This window comes from Erpetoichthys calabaricus, assembly GCF_900747795.2.
Source record: "Erpetoichthys calabaricus chromosome 1 unlocalized genomic scaffold, fErpCal1.3 SUPER_1_unloc_2, whole genome shotgun sequence".
Lineage (NCBI taxonomy): Eukaryota > Metazoa > Chordata > Cladistia > Polypteriformes > Polypteridae > Erpetoichthys > Erpetoichthys calabaricus.
The window spans coordinates 958,685-977,647 of record NW_026261585.1 but is presented as its reverse complement, the minus strand read 5'-3'; the positions used below and the strand labels follow the sequence as shown (position 1 = coordinate 977,647).

Here is an 18,963-nt window from a genome sequence, read left to right as displayed (position 1 = left end):
TGACAGATCAAACACATCAAACTTCAAACTCTGAGGTTGCAGGTTTAAAAATTCTACCACTGACACTGTGTGACCACAAGAGAGTCACTTCACCTGCCTGTGCAAAAAGAAAGAAATGGAGCCAATTGAACCTCAAATGTTGTATGTCACCTCTGATAAAGGCATCAGTCAAACAGGAAGTGATAATAAAAATAATAATCAGCCTGATCTGCAGGTCTTCATGCCCCTCGCTCAGCTCTGCCCTCTGGTGGTGAAGCCCTGTCACTGCCCTCCTTGTAAATATTCCCAGCTCTCAGTTCTTTTCCCTTCTCCTACTCCTCTTTTCCCAAGTCCTCAGTTCCCATCTCATTTTCTTTCTCCCACTTCTTCTGTTTCCCATAATGCCTTGTGTCTCTGCTGACCAGTCAGTTGATTGTTCATTCATTTGAATGAAGTTTGTGGTGTTTGGCAAACTCAGACCATTGACTGTAGTCTCAGGTTCAACATCAGTCACCATTAGTCCATCCAAGTTACTAATCTGCTTATCCTGAGCAGGGTTAAGGAACAGCTGGAGTCTATACCAGCATGCATCAGGCACAAGGCTGGAACAACACCTGGACAGGAGGCCAGTCCATCACAGGGTGAACAAACACACACACACACACACACACACAGATCAGTTAATCATCACCAATCCACCTAACATGAAGATCTTTGGACTGTTAAAGGAGACCAGAGTTGCAGGAGGAAACCCATACAGACACTAGGAGGACATGCAGACTCCATGCTGTGGTTGGCTGGTAGCTCCTACTACTGCTGTCAGCCTTTCATCCTGTTCTTTTGTATGTCCAGCTCTCACTCCTTCTCCTAATCTTCTTGTTTTATTTCTCTTTTGACTTTTCTCTCTTTCTCTCCTTTTCTTGTCTCTCCTTATCTCTAATGTCCTACACTCATTGTTCCTGTCTGTCACCTCAGTCCTCCTCCAGTTTGTCCACAGCCACTCTGGTCAGCTCTTCTGCCCCCACTCTCAGTGTTTCTCAGAGCCATAAAGTCAGCAGAAATACAATTCAACAAAACACACACACACACGCACACACAGACACACACACACACACGCGCACACACACACACACACACACACACACGCACACACACTTGTTTTTCTCTTACTTCAGTTTCTCTAATTTGCAGTTTTCACTCCTCAGCCCCTCACGCAGCTGATTCACTCCTGAGTCATCCATGTTCTTATTGTTGCTCAGGTCCAGTTCAGTCAGTCGTGAGTGTGGAGCAGAAAGAGCTGAGGAGAGAGCTGAGCAACATCTGGAGGTGAGACCACACCATGTAAAGCTGTGGAGATGAAGAGAGAGAAGTGAGGACACGTGGACAGAAAGATGTTCGGTGGTCTCAATAAGTGACATGATGACTACAAGCAGAGCTGGATGCTCAGGTGTGTCACTGAACAGCAGGCTGCTGTTAGCATTTGAACTGAAACACAATTTGAACTCCTCACCATTGTTGCCCTTCAAGGCGCTATATACCTGAAGCATCTTCTGTCTGTCAGGTTACCCTGAGTGATGAGAGGACGTTAGCCATCACACTGGACAGGAGTCTCACACAGCAGGACTGACCTTGTCCTCCACTTGAGTGTTCAGATGCACTTCTCTGAGTTGGTGACAGCTGAGTGACAAACTCAGATTTCTGTCCATCATTCAGGACTCAGGGTGAGGACACAACTGAAATGATTGACAGGAGGCCATTTACAAACACCAGCCTCTCCAGATGTTCAGTGACAGCAGCTGTAAATCAGTCAGCCTTTATTTTATAGAGTGCTAGTCACAAACTAACAACACAAACAAGAAGACAAATAAACACAACAAGCACAAAGATAAATAAGTGACAAGGGAGAGGTGACAGGAGAGGTGATGGGACACGGGTGGAAATGACAGTCCAGTCCAGGAGGGACACACAGAGGATCACCGGCTGCTCACAGTGACGCTCCACTCTGTCCAGTCATCTTCTCTAAGGCCTGTCAGCCACCTGAGCTCAATGGACAAACTCCACTCAGCCGGCTGGTGTCACGGGTTCAAGGTGATGGGCTTGTTGTGTCATAGTGATGGTCTCTCTTACTGTCACTGCACACACCAGCTGTCACAGACATGGTGGACTGAAGAGCTTTGGTGGCCAGTAGAGAGTCTGGACCCTGGACAGGCACCCACTGTTCATGTCCAATTAAGCACAAAATTAAAAAACTGAATAATAAATAACAGAGAGGATGAAATAATAAGACATAGAAAAATCAAAATCAAATGAAAAATAACGTGTTTGAGTGTCACTCTGACAAAGTGGACAAATGGACGCAGTTTACAAATTAGAATTTGTGTACAAATATTGATGAAGACATTGCAGATAAAAAATATGAAGAGAGACAAAGCCATCCCCTTTATTTTATATAGCGCCTTTCAATCCAAAGTCACTTTACATTTCCAGTTGTCTCCTTGTGTTCTTACTCTGAGCACAGACAGGTGACGTGACTCACTCAGGGTCACACAACATGTGACAAGCAGCACCTGAACCCGTGTCACTGGGATGTCAAGTGCGGCACCTCAGCCACTGGGCACAGAACTGGGAATTAGGATTGGCCAGAATGACAGAGGAGGTAGGACATGAGCTGTCAGTCAGCCTGAGAAGGTGTGAAGAGAAGGCGGCCATCTCAGTGAATTTGATTTATCAGGCCTTTGATCAAATGGGACGCTTTGGTGTCTTTAGATGACCTAAAAATGTCAACTGACTGAAGTGTTTGATTATTGTGTTGTTAAACATTTGGTCAAAGTGTGAAGGTAAAGGAGGGCTGAAGTGACACACAGACACTCAAATGTGTGACATGAACAGGACAGTGGCACAGTGGTTAGTCACACATCAGGGACCAGGGAGCAAATCTGAACACACGACTGAGCTCTCGGCTCTTGCTGCTGATTCTTTTTTCATTTTTATGCTGATAAGACTTCAGGGGTGTTGGTGGCTTCACATTTATGAGTCAAGTACTCAAAGACGTGGTGACTCTAAACCTCTAAAGTAAAATGTGTAAAAATGAGAGTGACATACAAGTGACAAGGGCCACAAATCAAATGTCATTGAACAAACTCTGAATTGTCACAGATCTACAAACACTGAGCTCAGTTTGTGTGCTCAACTCACAACTGAAATCTTCTTAATGGCCGACGAGAAGATGAGCCAAAGACGAAGTCAGCTGACAAGTCAGCACCGCATTTCAGGCCTTCGTTAGGCTGTGGACTGCAGGACTTGGGTGGCATCGGACATTTCACTCCTTCAAAAGCTTCAAGGCTGAGGTGAGCTGCTCAGTGGTCTTGTACCCCATGTTTGTCTTATTGTGTTATTGTGAAGATTTGCGTTTATTTTTTTTAACTATGTGAATATTGCAAAGTTATTCTTGTATTGTAATTCTTTAGTGTTTTTGAGTTATTTCTGTTTTGACTTCTTCTGAATTCTTTACACTTTGAGGTAGTTGATGATATTTTATGTTTTCCTGTGACGCCATCTTCAGTTCTTGTGTGTCACTATTCTGTGTGTCTGTTGTAAAGGAGTTGCTACAAAGTGACACTCAGGGTCACACTAAGCGTTTTGTCAAAGATCAAGGAGTATAAAGTTCAGTCCATTGGACTTCTGTGTTATCTGAGTTTGTGGATGTGACATAAAGAATAAGCACACGTGTGTGTAAAAGTCAGACGTCACAACTGCTGCTTTGTGTTTCCACTGCGAGTTTGGATTTCACTTTCAGTTTTGACCCTCGGCTTTTTGATCTTTACAGTTCTGATCTCCTGTTCTGGCTCTCGATTCCCATCTTTCTCTCAGTCCCTTTTCTTTCTGTCATTTGATTGTAGTCCTGATTTAAACTCCGATCATTTAAAATGAGTGACTCAGTGAGAGAAGACGAGTTTATAAAGATAAGAAGCCCCTCTAGGGAGAGGTTAAAGATTTAAAGACCCCGATGACACAAATCACAACTACTTTGTGACAAACTCTAACTGATCTTTCTACTTCAAGTGCTCACACAAATCAAGGTGCTGGTGGTCTGCCAGTAGCTGGTGGGAGTCACGTAAAGGACCAGCCAGTCCTCATATGATTTATTTTACCGGAGACCCTAAAGATGGAGGAGATGTTTGAATTAACAAAGGACGTGTTTGATTGTCAGCCAAATCATGATTCTAAAAATCAGCTCATGTTGGTCATTTGATGTCACTGCTTGATGAGAAGCCACCTGAATGGACATTCACAACGACAAGACAAGTCACAGTGCTGGTCATCTGTTGAGGATTTGGTTTGTGAATTTAGAAACATTTTAAATATGGCTGTCAGATTAGAGGTGGCAGTCAGTCGATTACTAGAATTCAGACAAGACATTCAGTCAGTTAGTAATATAAAGTGACATGTGACATGTGAGCCCATGAAGTGGTCAGAATGATGACCTTCTCAGGTCACTGCTGACCACACAAAGCTGGCACACCACATGGTGTCAGGGCTGCCAGTCCTGATGGTGTCGACTCTCAGGTGTGACTCCATCACAAATCTGCTGCTAATGTCCTGCTGTCATATGGACAGGCCAGTCAGCTACGCGACGATCATCGGGGGGTTTACTTCTGAACTGCTTTACACTCTAAAGACCTTAAGTAGTCAGTTAAGATGGTGGGATTTGACCCTGAGGCCTGGAGATATGGGGTAGCAGTGCTCACCTCTGTGCTGCCCCCCATGAAGGGATCACTTTGACTAAAACGAGTTCCAGAGGTGAACTCCATATTTCTACAGTAGGAGTGCGGACAGCCGGAGTTCAGAGGTTAGGATTGTTAATGAAAACTGAAACTAAAGTGGCAAAAAAGTGTTATGTTAAACAAAATAAAAGTGAAAATAAAAGAGTGAAAAATAAAAACTAAACTGAAACTAAAATTGCAAACAGAAAACAAACTGAAATGAAATACAAATCTGCTTTTATCATTTTTTTGAATAACCAGACCAGAGTTCAACAATCAATTAGTTGACAGATTTTGTTGTTTTCCATTCCTGTAGCTCACTCTCTCCGTTGTTTTCTGTGTGTTTTACAAATCTGTTTCTTTACTTGTGCTAATTGTATATTTATGATCATCAATACTCACCTGAGAGTCTGTCCCTGCGCTATACACACACACTGTATGCTATTGTATTGTACTCCGCTCAGCTCTGGGCGACACTCCAAGGCTGGACCTTCACCTCCACTCACCGGCGGGCGGGCGGCCGAGCACTTGGACTGACGGACTTTAGCAGCACAGAAGGGTCTGTGAAGTGTTTGAGGGTCAGTGCTGTCTCTTCATGGCGCCTCTTCATGCTCAGCGCGGACTCCTTCATCACCGACTGATCACCACAAAGATTCTGCTACAGGCTGTTTATTCTCCGCCAACTCTACGCTCTTTATAATCAGCATTTTAATTTCTAAAGACATCACTTTACACTTTCATGACATACAAGGCACAGGATATAAATTACTTTAAAAAAAGTATTAATATGACCGCAGCACACGTGAAATAACTGAGCACTCACGTATGATTACTTTACATTCTACAGCACACGTGATGTCAGCGACAGACGACGACTCTTCTGTGGAGGGCACTGGCACAATGGCAGCCCCCTCAGACTGGCACTTCAATTATTAGATGAGCCATAGTGTGTTTTATAATAACTTTATTTAAAAAGAGATTTAGTTTATAGAAAATTGTTAACAAAGTACGATAATTTTGGAGCTTGTATTTCCATTAAAAAGATTACATTTTTAATCTTGTTTTCTATACAAAGATGTTTCAGTGTTTAGGTGTGAGAGGTTGCAGCCCCACTTGTACTTGAAATGTTTTATCAACCGTAAATAACGAGACCACCTTGAGTTAGTAGCGAGTTCTTTCTTTTCCTTATTTTTGAAAGTACAGTATTCCCTCCTCCATCGCGGGGATTGCATTCCAGAGCCACCCGCGAAATAAGAAAATCCGCGAAGTAGAAACCATATGTTTATGTGGTTATTTTTATATTGTCATGCTTGGGTCACAGATTTGCGCAGAAACGCAGGAGGTTGTAGAGAGACAGGAACGTTATTCAAACACTGCAAACAAACATTTGTGTCTTTTTCAAAAGTTTAAACTGTGCTCCATGACAAGACAGAGATGACAGTTCCGTCTCACAATTAAAAGAATGCAAACATATCTTCCTCTTCAAAGGAGTGTGTCAGGAGCATATAATGTCAGAGAGATAGAGGAAAGCAAACAAATCAATAGGGCTGTTTGGCTTTTAAGTATGCGAAGCACCGCCGGTACAAAGATGTTGAAGGCGGCAGCTCACACCCCCTCTGTCAGGAGCAGAGAGAGAGAGAGAGAAAAACAAACAAGCACAAATCAATACGTGCCCTTCGAGCTTTTAAGTATGCGAAGCACTGTGCAGCATGTCGTTTCAGGAAGCAGCTGCACAGAAGGTAGCAACGTGAAGATAATCTTTCAGCATTTTTAGACGAGCGTCCGTATCATCTAGGTGTGCAAACAGCCCCCCTGCTCAATCCCCCTACGTCAAGATCAGAGAAACTCAGCGCAAGAGAGACAGAAAAGTAAGCCGGGTAGCTTCTCAGCCATCTGCCAATAACGTCCCTTGTATTAAATCAACTGGGCAAACCAACTGAGGAAGCATGTACCAGAAATTAAAAGACCCATTGTCTGCAGAAATCCGCGAACCAGCAAAAAATCCGCGATATATATTTAAATATGCTTACATATAAAATCCGCAATGGAGTGAAGCCGCGAAAGGTGAAGCGCGATATAGCGAGGGATTACTGTATTTACTTTGTTGTCCTAATTAGTCAGAATGATGTAAGTGTGGCATCACTGTGATTTGATTTGGCTTTACACGGCTGGGGGGCTCCATATTCCTGACTACACCCGCGGTGCACGTGAAGGACGCAGCTGCTGCCATCGGACGCCAATATGAGGCTGCTGGTGATTTGTGATTGACGAGTGAGGAGGTGAAATAAAACAAACTCAGCAATCGGGGAGAGACGACCGGCCGGAGGAAGTTGGTTTGTTGCCCCTTTAGTTCTTAGAGGAGTTCATTAGTGCTAACCGTGTTATTCTTATTAATGGAGAACTCCCAGAATGAATAACAAGATGGCCGCATGTTACTTTAGTGTTGCAGACAGCTGGTTCATTTACAAACCTGTGACAGCAGACTGAGGGGGGGTTTTCAGTTCAGGAGGAGAACTGATTTGGGAGAAGCGGCTCAGGTTTAGTGGACGGAGCGCTCAGGTTAGACGGCTGTGGTTTGTCTCGCCATTGGGAGACACTTTAGTCAGCTGATGGCTGCTGGGCTCTTAGAGATTTATTTATTTATTTGTTTATCTATCTATCTATTTCATGTTTTTTTCAAAATTATCGATTTGAATGAGTGCAACAGGTGAATTCTTTCCTTTGGAGTTTTGCTATTGGTTGTTTTTTTTTTATTATTATTATTTTTTTTCCTGTGATGAACATTTTCTTTATTTTTGAATGCAATACGTCTGTTGCTACATTTGTCCTAATTAGTAATTGTGCCATCTCTGACCAGTGTCTGACCCCGTCACCTGCCTGATGACATCTACTGGGGGGCTAAGGAGTGTTTTGCTCGCTTATCTCCTGCCATGGCACACACCACAGGTTTTTAATCGATGAAGACCCCACATGGGTTGTGTCCCCGTCACTTGTCACTGTTCTGTGGACACTGAGTGTGTTTGATCTTTCATATTCTCCATGATGAAGAAGAGTCTCATTATTACCTGTAAGCTTCTTTAGACAAAAGTGAACATTCTACAAATTTGTAACTTACTTATTGTGATTAAAGTTATTGATTCCTGCAGCTATTAATAAAATTGTTTTAAAAATAACACACTACAAAAATTACAAAACAGGCTTTCAATGCACAGACATATCTAACAATAACACAAAAATGTCTTTTCTAAAACTGTCTAATCAGTTCTACTTTTTTCATTTCTCAACAAAGAGGGTCTAATAGTGAATTTCTATATAAATTATTATTTGACTACTGTTGTTATTTAGCTGCTGTTGTGGCTTTCAGGTGGCACTGTGACACACACATGGACCCTCGTCTATTTGTAGGCCTGACACCCCCTGATGGACACACTAATGTCACCCTCTGTGTCCACAGGCAGTCACACTAAACTCATGAAGGTTTTATTACTCACTTGACACGTCTGCAGCAGATGAGCCCCGGCGCCAGTCTCCTGATGCACTCTGAGGTGAGGTTTGTCTCTGACAGGTTGAGCTCCTCAAGTTCTCCACAGCAGCTGATGACAGAGCCCAGCACAGCACAGTCCAGAGGAGATAAAATCATCTTACTAAAGCTCATCTTTAAATCCTTCCCAATGGCGTCTCTGATTAATTTCTTATTCTGAGTCTCATAGAGCCACTGACACACTCGCAGAGCTTCACTTTTATCTTGTCTCTGTAGCGACTCTTCAGCTTTCTTCTTCACCCACTCCAGTATCTGTTTTGCTATCTTTATCTTAAACTCCCCCATGACTCCCTCCAGTGTTTTAAACACAGAATATCTGGCCAGTCCTGCTAAAAATCGAGTGAGAATCTCAAACCGGCCATCTTTACAAGACTCCAGCTTCTCAAGCAGCTCCTCGATGCCCCCTGATGGATCGAGGTAGAAGAAGCAGGCGGCCATGAACTCCTGCAGGGTGAGGTGGTAGAATGTGTACATCGTGTGCTCCAGAGTGCTTTCTCTCTGAAGGATTTCTTTGAGGAACCCTGAGAGGAATGGAGAGGACAGGACTGGCTGGAGACCAAAGGTGGACATCTCAAACTTGTCATAAAACACAAGAGTTCTGTTGGCCACCCCATAATAAGCCATCTTTCCTAGTTTGACCAAAATCTCTCGTTGTTCCTTGTCTTCTCGCTTGTGTTTGGTGAGAATGTTGTGAAGGAACATCACAAAGAGCTCAGTGACAGTTCTGGGGGCAGCTCCTCGCTCTTCTTCAGGTGTCATGAAGTGGCTCTTCAGCACAGAGCAGATAATCCAGCAGTACGAGGGGTTGAAGCACATGGTGTACAGGATGGCATTCTCCTCCATGTACTGAAAAGCCTCACAGCCCTGATCAGCATCTCCAAAGAACTTCTTGAAGTACATCAGCCTTTGTTCAGGGAAGAACCCCAGGATCTCTACAAATCGATCAACTCTCTCCATGTCCAGGTCCTCCAGGGCTGTTGGTCTGGTTGTGATTAGAACTGTACAGCCCTTTAGCAATGTCCTTCTGACCAGGCTGGTAACCAGAGAGTGAACAGGGAAGTAGTCATCTGGGTTTGAGGGGAGCTTCCTGGGTGTGAAGTCCAGTTTGTGTTTGTACTCATCCAGTCCATCAAATATAAAGAGGAGAGATTTGGGTTTCTGAAGGATTTCTGTCAGTCTTGGGTCATTGAGATATTTATAGTGCCTTACAATCAGCCTGGTCAGAGGCATCTGTGGTTCTGTCTCCGTGTCTAGTAGGTTGAGCTCCCTGAATTTAAACAGGAACACAAATGCAAACCTCTGGTACTGAGTGCCTCTGGCCCAGTCAAACATTATCTTCTGGACCATGGTGGTCTTCCCCATTCCAGCCACCCCACTGACCACTACAATGTGAGGGTCTGTCTCACTTCCAGGACTCCTCCTAAAAAGCTGCTCAGTCCAGATTCGCTCACATTTCTCTTTTGTCCGCTCCTCTATGAGCTTTGCATGTTGTCTTCCCATTTTCTCAAGTTCATGGTGCCTCTCACTGTAGGTTCTTTTGAACTGTTTAAAGACCATCAGCTCTGTGTATCGTGTCTCAAAGCCCATGGCTCTGGTGCATTGATCTCCAGGAGATGCCTGATCCTCCAGAATTGTTGTGGAATCAGACACACCATCTCTGTGTGTCTCATGGAGGCCTGAAAGTGATAAAGAGAACTTGTGAAAAACAAATTGGACATTTTGGAGTCTGACTTTGATGTTTGGATGCCAGATGATGCCAGATGATCCATCACCTTGCAGTCAGGATCACTGAACTTGAGGAGGTGGCTAACCTGTGGTGCAGTAGGAGATTACAGATCTTGCCCAGGTGTTTTTCAGGGGGAAAGCGTGAACCTGAGAGGAGACTTCAAGCAGACAGGTAGAAACAGGTGTGTCATTGTTGGACATGCAGTACACACAAGGCTACAGGTGCACACTGGCCAATGGCTCCAACCCGGAGTTGAGAGTTGACAACCACTGTCAGGTCTCTGTGGAGCTTGACGGTGGCTCTGACAATTCTGTGGTGGAGGAGCTCCAGCGGGTCAATTGAAAACCAGTCACCTCAGAAAGACAAACGTAGTGAGAGTACAGGACTCAGTCTCTACAGGGATTGACATTTAGGTTTGTGTTCTTGTGTGCTCAGACTCTTGTAGGGTGTGCTGCCTACCTGATGGAGAGTTGGGACACCTCCTTGGAAGGGTGAACAGTCTGGTGGCAAGAGTGGGGGGGATTTAGTTCTCATTGGCCATATTAGAAAAGAAGACAAATGTGTGGACAGACTGACACTTTGACAATCAAGGAGTTAAGTGCCAAACTGAGGAGTGGAACTGACAAGGTGGTCATTTCTAAAGTTCTGACTTTTCAGTCCATATAAGACTGAGGGGATTAGAAAGTTTAAATGCATGTCTCATCCTGGGGTAGGACAGAAAGGTACTGGTTTATGGGGCATTGGGATGACTTGATAAGATACATTTGATCAGGAGGGACACCAATGTGGTGGGTGTTGGGGTGTTAGGTGGGACATATAAATAGATAACTCAAAGATCAGGGTGGGGGAGAAGGTAGCAGGGAGGCCAGGACAGGCCTGATTTCACATAAATGGATACCCACTACAGTGTAAAAACAAACACAGAATCAATTCAGAAGTTTCTACTCAAAGAGTCAAAGATAATTGAGTAATACATTTAAATCACTGGCATTAAATGCAATGAAAAAATAATAAACTGTATGAGTTGTTCTGTGGAACTGAACAAACAGTGGGCTGAGAAAGTATTCTGACTCCATCCCTTTCTGCAAATTTTACTATGTTGCAGATTTAATTTTAAATAGATACATTTGACATTTCTGCCTGTCCATTAACACTGAATAACCCATAATGACAAAGTGAAAACAGGATTTATTAAATATCAAAAACCATAATCTCTCATTAATACAAGTGTTTATCCACTTAACTAAATACATTGAAGAAGCCCCTTTGGCAGCATTTCCAGCTTCAAATCTTCTTGCTAAGTCTCTATAAGCTTTGCACACCTGGATTTGTTGAGTTTATCCCATTATTCCTGGTAGATCCTATGAAGCTCCATTAGATTGGAATTTCCCCTTGGGATTAATAAAGTATCTATCTATCTATCTATCTATCTATCTATCTATCTATCTATCTATCTATCTATCTATCTATCTATCTATCTATCTATCTATCTATCTATCTATCTATCTATCTATCTATCTATCTATCTATCTATCTATCTATCTGTCTGTTTGTCTAGATTAGATGGTAACTGTCTGTAAACTGCCATCTTCAGGTCTCTCCACACATGTTCTATGGGGTGTAAGACTGGGCTTTGGTTTGCCCACTCAAGGACACTCAGAAACTTGTCCAGAAGCCACTCTAGTGTTGTGGAGTTTATACATTGAAAAAACTGTATGGAGTGATCTCTGCAGCAGGTTTTCTTCATTGATCTCTCAGAATTTGGCTGCATTCCTTATCCCCTCAATTCTGGCCAGTCTCCCTGTCCCTGTACCATCATGCCAAGATTCTGTCCCCACCAACCTTCACCGTAGGATTGTATTAAACAGCTAATGAACAGCACCTGGTCATTGCCAGACAAAGTGCTTGGAGTTCTGCTCAAAGAGTTCAGTTTTTGTCTCCCCAGACCAGAGACTCTTTTTCCTCACGCTCTCAGAGTTCTTTATATGCCTTCTGATTAAGAGGGGCTTCCATCTAGGAAATCTCCAAAAGATGCCTGATTGATGGAGTGCTGCTGAAATGGATATCCTTCTGGCAGGTTCTCCAATCTCAGCAGAGGACTTCTGAAGTTCTAAGAATGATTGTGGGATTGTTGGTCACCTCCTTGACCAAGGCCCTTCCTGCCTATCTACTCATTGTGGATGGATAGAAAAGTCTCCATGAAGAGTCCTGGGGTTTCATGTATAAACAGTAAATGTTGCGTACTCCTGTTTCCACGTTCAATTGTGATATATAAAGCCTAAACTTGCCGTAAAGCCGTGCACATTTTCACACCAGCTAAATGCTTGGTGTACACAAGTTCTCTGCTCTGTTTTGCAAACTGGTGGCACCCAGCGTCAAATCAATGCTTTTGTTCAAGTGTGATTTGCCTTTCTTTTTTAGGTCCACACCCCTGACGTGGCTTTATCAAATACACTGAAATTGACCGCATATTGTTTATTAGTTTAAGGCATCTGATTGTAATTAACCTGTAACAATATAATGGTCCACGGAATGGCCAAACTATTCCAAATATCATAGCTGCTTAAATTAAACGATTTTAAGATGAAGTTTATGATGTTCTACTTTATGACAAAATAAACTACCTGATCAAAGTGGAAATTTTGAGAATAAAGTTGACATTTAGAGCTTTTTTCCCCCCTGTGTCCCAATTTTTTTTTTCTCTGTACCCTAATAAGCTTTCATACGACACTCAGACGGTGGGCTACAACTCCCCTTTTCATGGCGACTTTGATATCTGACAACGTCTTTTTTATTTCAGGCACTGTGCAACTTTGTGAACTTGAGCTTTCGAGTTTCTTCAACACTCTATGTCATTCGATCAATTTCCATTTGTTGTTCATATCACTGTTTAACCCTTTAACCGCCAACTCCCTAAATATTCCCCACGCCAGGCGAAATCTTAACAATTTTCATTTTTTTACTTTTTTACATTTTTTTTTACATTTTTTACATTTATTCAAGCAGTATTGACCACTAAATGTTGTGCAAGTTCTAGAAATGGGCAAACACATAATAAAACACAAAATGTACCTTTTCTCAGGCTTCTGGATTTATTGTCAACTACAAAAACGGAACAGTCAAAAGTAATTGAAAAGTCAAAAGTAGTTCAGTCAATCATAGTTTCATTCCCAGTATTTGAGTTTGCTGTGCCACAGGCCAAAGCAGGGAACTGCACAAAGTCCTGGATTGCTGGGACACTTTGAGCAGAAGGTCTTGACGTCTCTACGCTGACCCTTCTTTGAACAGACATGACAGCGTTTTTCTGAAAGTCCAAAGTCCTTACATTCATCTGGCAACACTGCTGAAATACTACTCATAGGATCTTCTTTGCCAGTGTATACACGAAATCTATAAATGTAACCTGAATTCTCAGCTAAGCAAAACATCTTGATACCAAACCGTGCCCTTTTCAATGGTAGATACTGTCGAAACTGTAAGCGGCCCTTCCACAACAATAAACTTTCATCAACTGCAACTGACGGTCCTGGCATGTAGGGCAACTGAAATGCTTCAAATAAATGATCAATCAAAGGACGTAGCTTGAACAAGTGGTCGCGGTTTGGATCTTTCTTATCTGGCTCGTTTCTGTTGTCATTCAAATGAAAGAATTTCAGCAGCAAAGAGAATCGGTTACGTGTCATGACAGCTGCAAAAATAGGTGTTGCATACATAGGATCTGTAGACCAGTACATCTCAATATCTGGTTTTCTGATTATTCCCATCAACATCAAAATCCCAATGAATTTTTTCATTTCGTTTTCATCAGTGTCAAACCAAGCATGAACACGGGAATGTGGAGGTAAATTGGGATTTTTCTCAATAAACTGTGCTGCATACAGATTTGTCTGATGAACAAAATGTCTGATCAAATCAGGTGACACAAACAGCTCATAAAACTGCTCAGCAGTGTAATTGTTTACATCAACAGTAAAGCCACACGTTCCCTCAAACGAATGCAGAAAAGGTAGTTCACCACGGGCAGCAGCCCAGCTGAGATGCTGGGGATACACCCACTCATCGCCGTCATCCGATGCGTCTTCATTCACAGTATCATGCAGCGCACGTTGCTGCTCATCACTGTCGCTAAAATCTTCTTCAGAACTGCTACAATCATGATCAGAACTGTCCAAAATCGCCTGCAAAGCCTCACTTGAAGTCAGTTTACGTTTCGCCATATTCACAGCTGTTACATGCGAATCACGTCACATAACCGGCCAAAACAACCACAGACTTGTCGAAATACAACGTAGTAATAATACCCACGCCAAACCGTCAGTTATACTACTTGCCAGGCATTCATATAACCACAGGCAAATGTGCCGGATAATTCCGGCAGTATGGCGTTAGCAATAAAACAACGGTGCCGGATATATCCGGCAGAGGGCGGTTAAGGGGTTAAACCAACAAATAGTACGTTTTTCTTTGCCTCCACTTGGTATTCGCTGAAATTCTTCTATTTTCCCCCATACTTTTGCCATTGTCTTTTCACAGAACGCTGAGCTTAAGAGCTATTTATATTGATTTGCATATTCAAAGAGGTGTAATTCTGGGAGGAGTTTGGGGTGGGGCGGCAGGCGCGTGCACAAGTGTTACTTTTCACAATGACCAAGATTTATGGAGCAGAAGTAATGGAAGTTGGCGAACGCACAGATTTAAGCATCTGGATTTTTTTGTGCGTGCGCACATTTCCACTTTTGTCCGTGCACCATGTTTTATTGTGAATTCTACGCACACCGTTATGCATGAGGCTCCAGGTGTTTTTAGACTTCTTCCAAATACACAATAAGTGTGGCCATTGAGCTCCTCTGAACACTCAGAGCTTTAAAAACGGTTTTATCCCTTTGCTTCATTCCATGTTTCACCACAACTTGATTGTACAGAGAGTTCCTTGTACTTCATGGCTTGTTTTTTGTCGTGATATGCAGTTTAATTTGTTGACTCTTTGAAACACAAGGACACGTGTGCCTTTCCGAAGGATGTCCAATCAATTCAGGGGCCATGGGTGGACTCTAATCAAGTTCTTGAAACATCTCAAGAAGAATGAAAACAAACAAGAGGCACCTGAGCACAACATGGAGTGTCACAGCAAAGGGTCTAAAGACTTCTAGAAATGAAAGGTTTCAGTTTTTGATTTTGACTGTTTTTTTGCAAACCTTTTAAAAATCATCATGTCACTTTCTCGTTAAGGGTTATTGAATGTACAATGAAGTGCAGAAATGGCCAATTTCTCCATTTCAAATTAAATCTACAACAAAATAAAATGTGCAGAAAGTGAAGGGGTCTGAATATGCCTGGAATCCACTGCACCTATAATATTACCAGTAATGTACAGTGAATACACTTGACTTGAGCATTCATAGTTTTCATCCTCTTTCTTTCTCTATGTTTAGCATTCGTTTGCTCGGAGGTTGATGCGCTTGTTCCTTCCTGAGCAGCTCGTCTTTTCTCCACCCTAGCGGCCCGCTTCTTCTCTTCTTCCGTTGGTATCTTTTCATGTTAAAACTGATTAAGTCAGTGTTTGTGTTGCAATTACTTAGTACATTTTCCTTAATTTTTCACTTAAGCTGACACTTAAGTCTTCAGTCTGCCTCAAGAATGATTCAAGATATGAAGAAATAGGGGAAGTGACGGCGAAGGTGGTAGGGAATGAGAACGGCGCCCGTACACATGTGCCACACAGCTGCCCTGTTGGCTGCTGCTGTGAGTTGATTTTACATTAAAATAAAATAAAAATAAAAAGAGGAAAATCCTTGGAGGTCAATCATCACTGAAAGTGGAGACTAGATGTCACATAGTGTATGTGTACCAAATTTCAGGTCAATAGGTCAAACGGTTTGCGAGCTACAGGTGATTTAAAATCCTAGACAGACAACCCAACAGCCACAGTAGCGTATTATAGAAGAAGATAGCAGTAGTGGGAAGTTAAGCAAAATGACCCGTTTATTGGCGGACTAGAAAGATTACAATATGCAAGCTTACGAGGAAGGGCGGCACAGTGGCGCAGTGGGTAGCGCTGCTGCCTCGCAGTTGGGAGACCTGGGGACCTGGGTTCGCTTCCCGGGTCCTCCCTGCGTGGAGTTTGCATGTTCTCCCCGTGTCTGCGTGGGTTTCCTCCGGGCGCTCCGGTTTTCTCCCACAGTCCAAAGACATGCAAGTTAGGTGGATTGGCGATTCTAAATTGGCCCTAGTGTGTGCTTGGTGTGTGGGTGTGTTTGTGTGTGTCCTGCGGTGGGTTGGCACCCTGCCCAGGATTGTTTCCTGCCTTGTGCCCTGTGTTGGCTGGGATTGGCTCCAGCAGACCCCTGTGACCCTGTGTTCGGATTCAGCGGGTTGGAAACTGGATGGATGGAAGCTTACGAGGAAACTCAGGCCCCTTCATCATGAAAGATGTTGATTACAAAGGCGTGGGGAGTCACCATGTATATAAAATATAATTTAAATGTAAGGCGTCTTCATTTAGACGGTGAGCTACAGCTTAGTGAGGATGATTGGTACGATGAGACAGCATTAGGGACCAAGGACTCATATCTGGTGTGTGTTACAGACCACCTAATGACATCAATAGTTTCAATTTACATCCTTTTATAATATTAAAAACACCAGTTTAAAGGGGGATTTCACAGTTCTGGGAGACATTAATTACCTGAATGTTCTATGGGTATAGAATTGACTCAAACACAAGAAGCAAACAGATGTGAGGAAAGGAACCATATCAGAACTTGATCACGTTAACAGTGGTGGTCATCAGGGGTCAGTGTTGGGGGTGATGCTCTTTTTAATATAAAAAAAAATGATCAGACACTTCACTTTGACAAAGATAACAAACTGAGTGTATTGGTAGATAATGCAGAACCAGAGGGATCTGGATAGCATAGAGGTTTGGGCAGAAATGTGGCTGATGAGATTTAATGTAAATTAATGATTTATGTGTTACATGTAGGAAATAAACATTTTAGATTAAAATACACAATCAGAGGTCTGAAACTTGAAAGAAGAAAGGCCTGGGAATTGTAGAAAAATGAGCATCACTTACATCAAGACAGTGGACAGAAGCCAAGAATAAGGCTACAGGATGCCAGGTCATATAGCGCCCCCATGTGGAGCACAAGTCACGTTAGGTTATACTAAAGCTTTATGACACACTGGTGAGGCCTCATCTGGAGTGTTGTGTGCAGTTTTGATCTTCAGGCACATAAAGTCTGTTTCAGAGCTAAAGAAAGTCCAGAGAAGATCAACAAGGCTGATTCAGGACTGACAGGTCTGCACTATGAGGAGAGACTGAAGGAGTTCAACCTTTTCCGTTTAAACAGAGGCAGATGAAGATGTTTTAACGTTATGAAAGTAATTTCTATGGTGGATGAATTTTATTATATTAGATGGACAACACAGATGTTAACATTTTTCTCCAGAAAGAGAACAACAGACACAAGGAAAAAGTGTGGACTATAGGACCCTTCAAAAGCTGACAGTTATTTTGAAAAATATTGAATAAGATTAGTGAGCTTTTTGAGATGAATGGCCTGATCTCATCACAATTGTTCTAACTGAGGAGCAGAGTCATGGAGGAGCTGATGACCGGAGACACAAGACCAGTGACTTACCTTTAATACGATCGTCAATGGGAGTGGGCTGGAGACTGGCCTGAATGTTCATCAAGAGGTCTGGTCCTGGTGAAATAACAAGAAAAGTCAGTTACAGCAGTAAAGGGGAAGATTAACAAAAGTATACAGAAGTACACAGTGAGGTATACAACCAGGAAAATATCAAGAATGAAGGTGCACTTTGTCTGGCAACAATGAAGAGTTAACATCTGAAAGTAAAGAACAAACCAGCAATGTGTGTCCATATTGGGAGGTCTGCAATTAACTGTCCAGGAAAAAAGACCAAGAAAATGACACACCAGACAGTATTAGGAACAGCAGACATATTGTGTGTTTATCATGCTGAGGAGAGCAGGAGGCAAAGTGGAGAGCAGGAACTCTTTACTGAGGCCTCAGGGGAACAACAAGCTTCATGGGGATTTGAGGGGGAAAATCTGAAGAAAGAAACATGGATGAGCATGAGTGTGGATATCTGGGGGCATCTAAAGCTAACATTTACACACATCAACATCAGAGGTGTCAGAAAACAACAGAATCTGTGACATTCTATTAAAGTAAAGAAAAAGAAAATATTATTACTGATCATCCAGGTGGGCTGTAGGTGCAGGCTTATAAAATGTAGAAGGGGCGACATGCCAGTTAAATGTGCAATCATGACAGGTGGCACATAGTTGACAGTAGCACACCAGTTACTAAATAATATGGTAGGACCACTGACCACTTTAAAGATTTTAATAGACACAAAAAAGAGAAAATGAGGGGACCTGGAGGAAGGGTTGGCATTGATGGTCAACAATCAGGCGTCTCAGTGTAAGTGACGGACCTGACAGTTGTGTGTCCAGTGGCCTACAGACAGTAATGCTGTGTTTTGTGTTCCTGTGACCCTCACTTTGTTTCCTTTTGTGATTTCTAACATTCAGTGTTTCCTTGTCACACAAGATTCCATTAACTCACCGCCCTCTGTCACCTCCTCCAGTATTCTTGTCATGTTTGGTGAAGGAAATCTCACAAGTTCTTCAGCCAGTGCCTCCCACAGGCTCACCAGCACCACACTGTCCCTCTTCATTATGTCACTGATGAAGGACTCCACACCTGCCCGCCCCTGACCCGCTTCTTTGGCTTTGAATCTCTGAAAGACAAGTGGGTGACCAGAAGGCTAGTTTAAAAAAGACCACTGGGGGAGCAGAGCAGAGTGGTCAGTAGGGTCTGATGACCTCACAATAACAGAAAGACCTGCTATGGAGGGTTGGGCTGTCCCAGATGATTCCCCTGAGCTCACCATTTCTGCTCAGCTCTCTGTGCCTCGTACTA

General features: G+C 42.9%; 1 protein-coding gene across 11 annotated transcripts in view; it reads right to left on the bottom strand.

Moving 5' to 3' along the window:
* Positions 1-18,963, bottom strand: part of LOC114644775 (NACHT, LRR and PYD domains-containing protein 12-like) — an 86,395-nt gene that overhangs the window by 28,986 nt on the left and 38,446 nt on the right. For 8 of the 11 annotated variants that reach the window (XM_051921667.1, XM_051921670.1, XM_051921663.1 and 5 more), the window contains 4 exons: positions 18,607-18,781; positions 17,653-17,718; positions 8,234-9,959; positions 1,150-1,326 (listed from right to left, as the gene is read on the bottom strand). In XM_051921667.1, coding sequence (XP_051777627.1) covers positions 1,150-1,326; positions 8,234-9,959; positions 17,653-17,718; positions 18,607-18,781 — 2,144 coding nt within the window. The remainder of the gene's footprint in view (positions 1-1,149; positions 1,327-8,233; positions 9,960-17,652; positions 17,719-18,606; positions 18,782-18,963) is intronic. The other 3 variants (XM_051921671.1, XM_051921672.1, XM_051921665.1) reach the window with 1 other exon arrangement.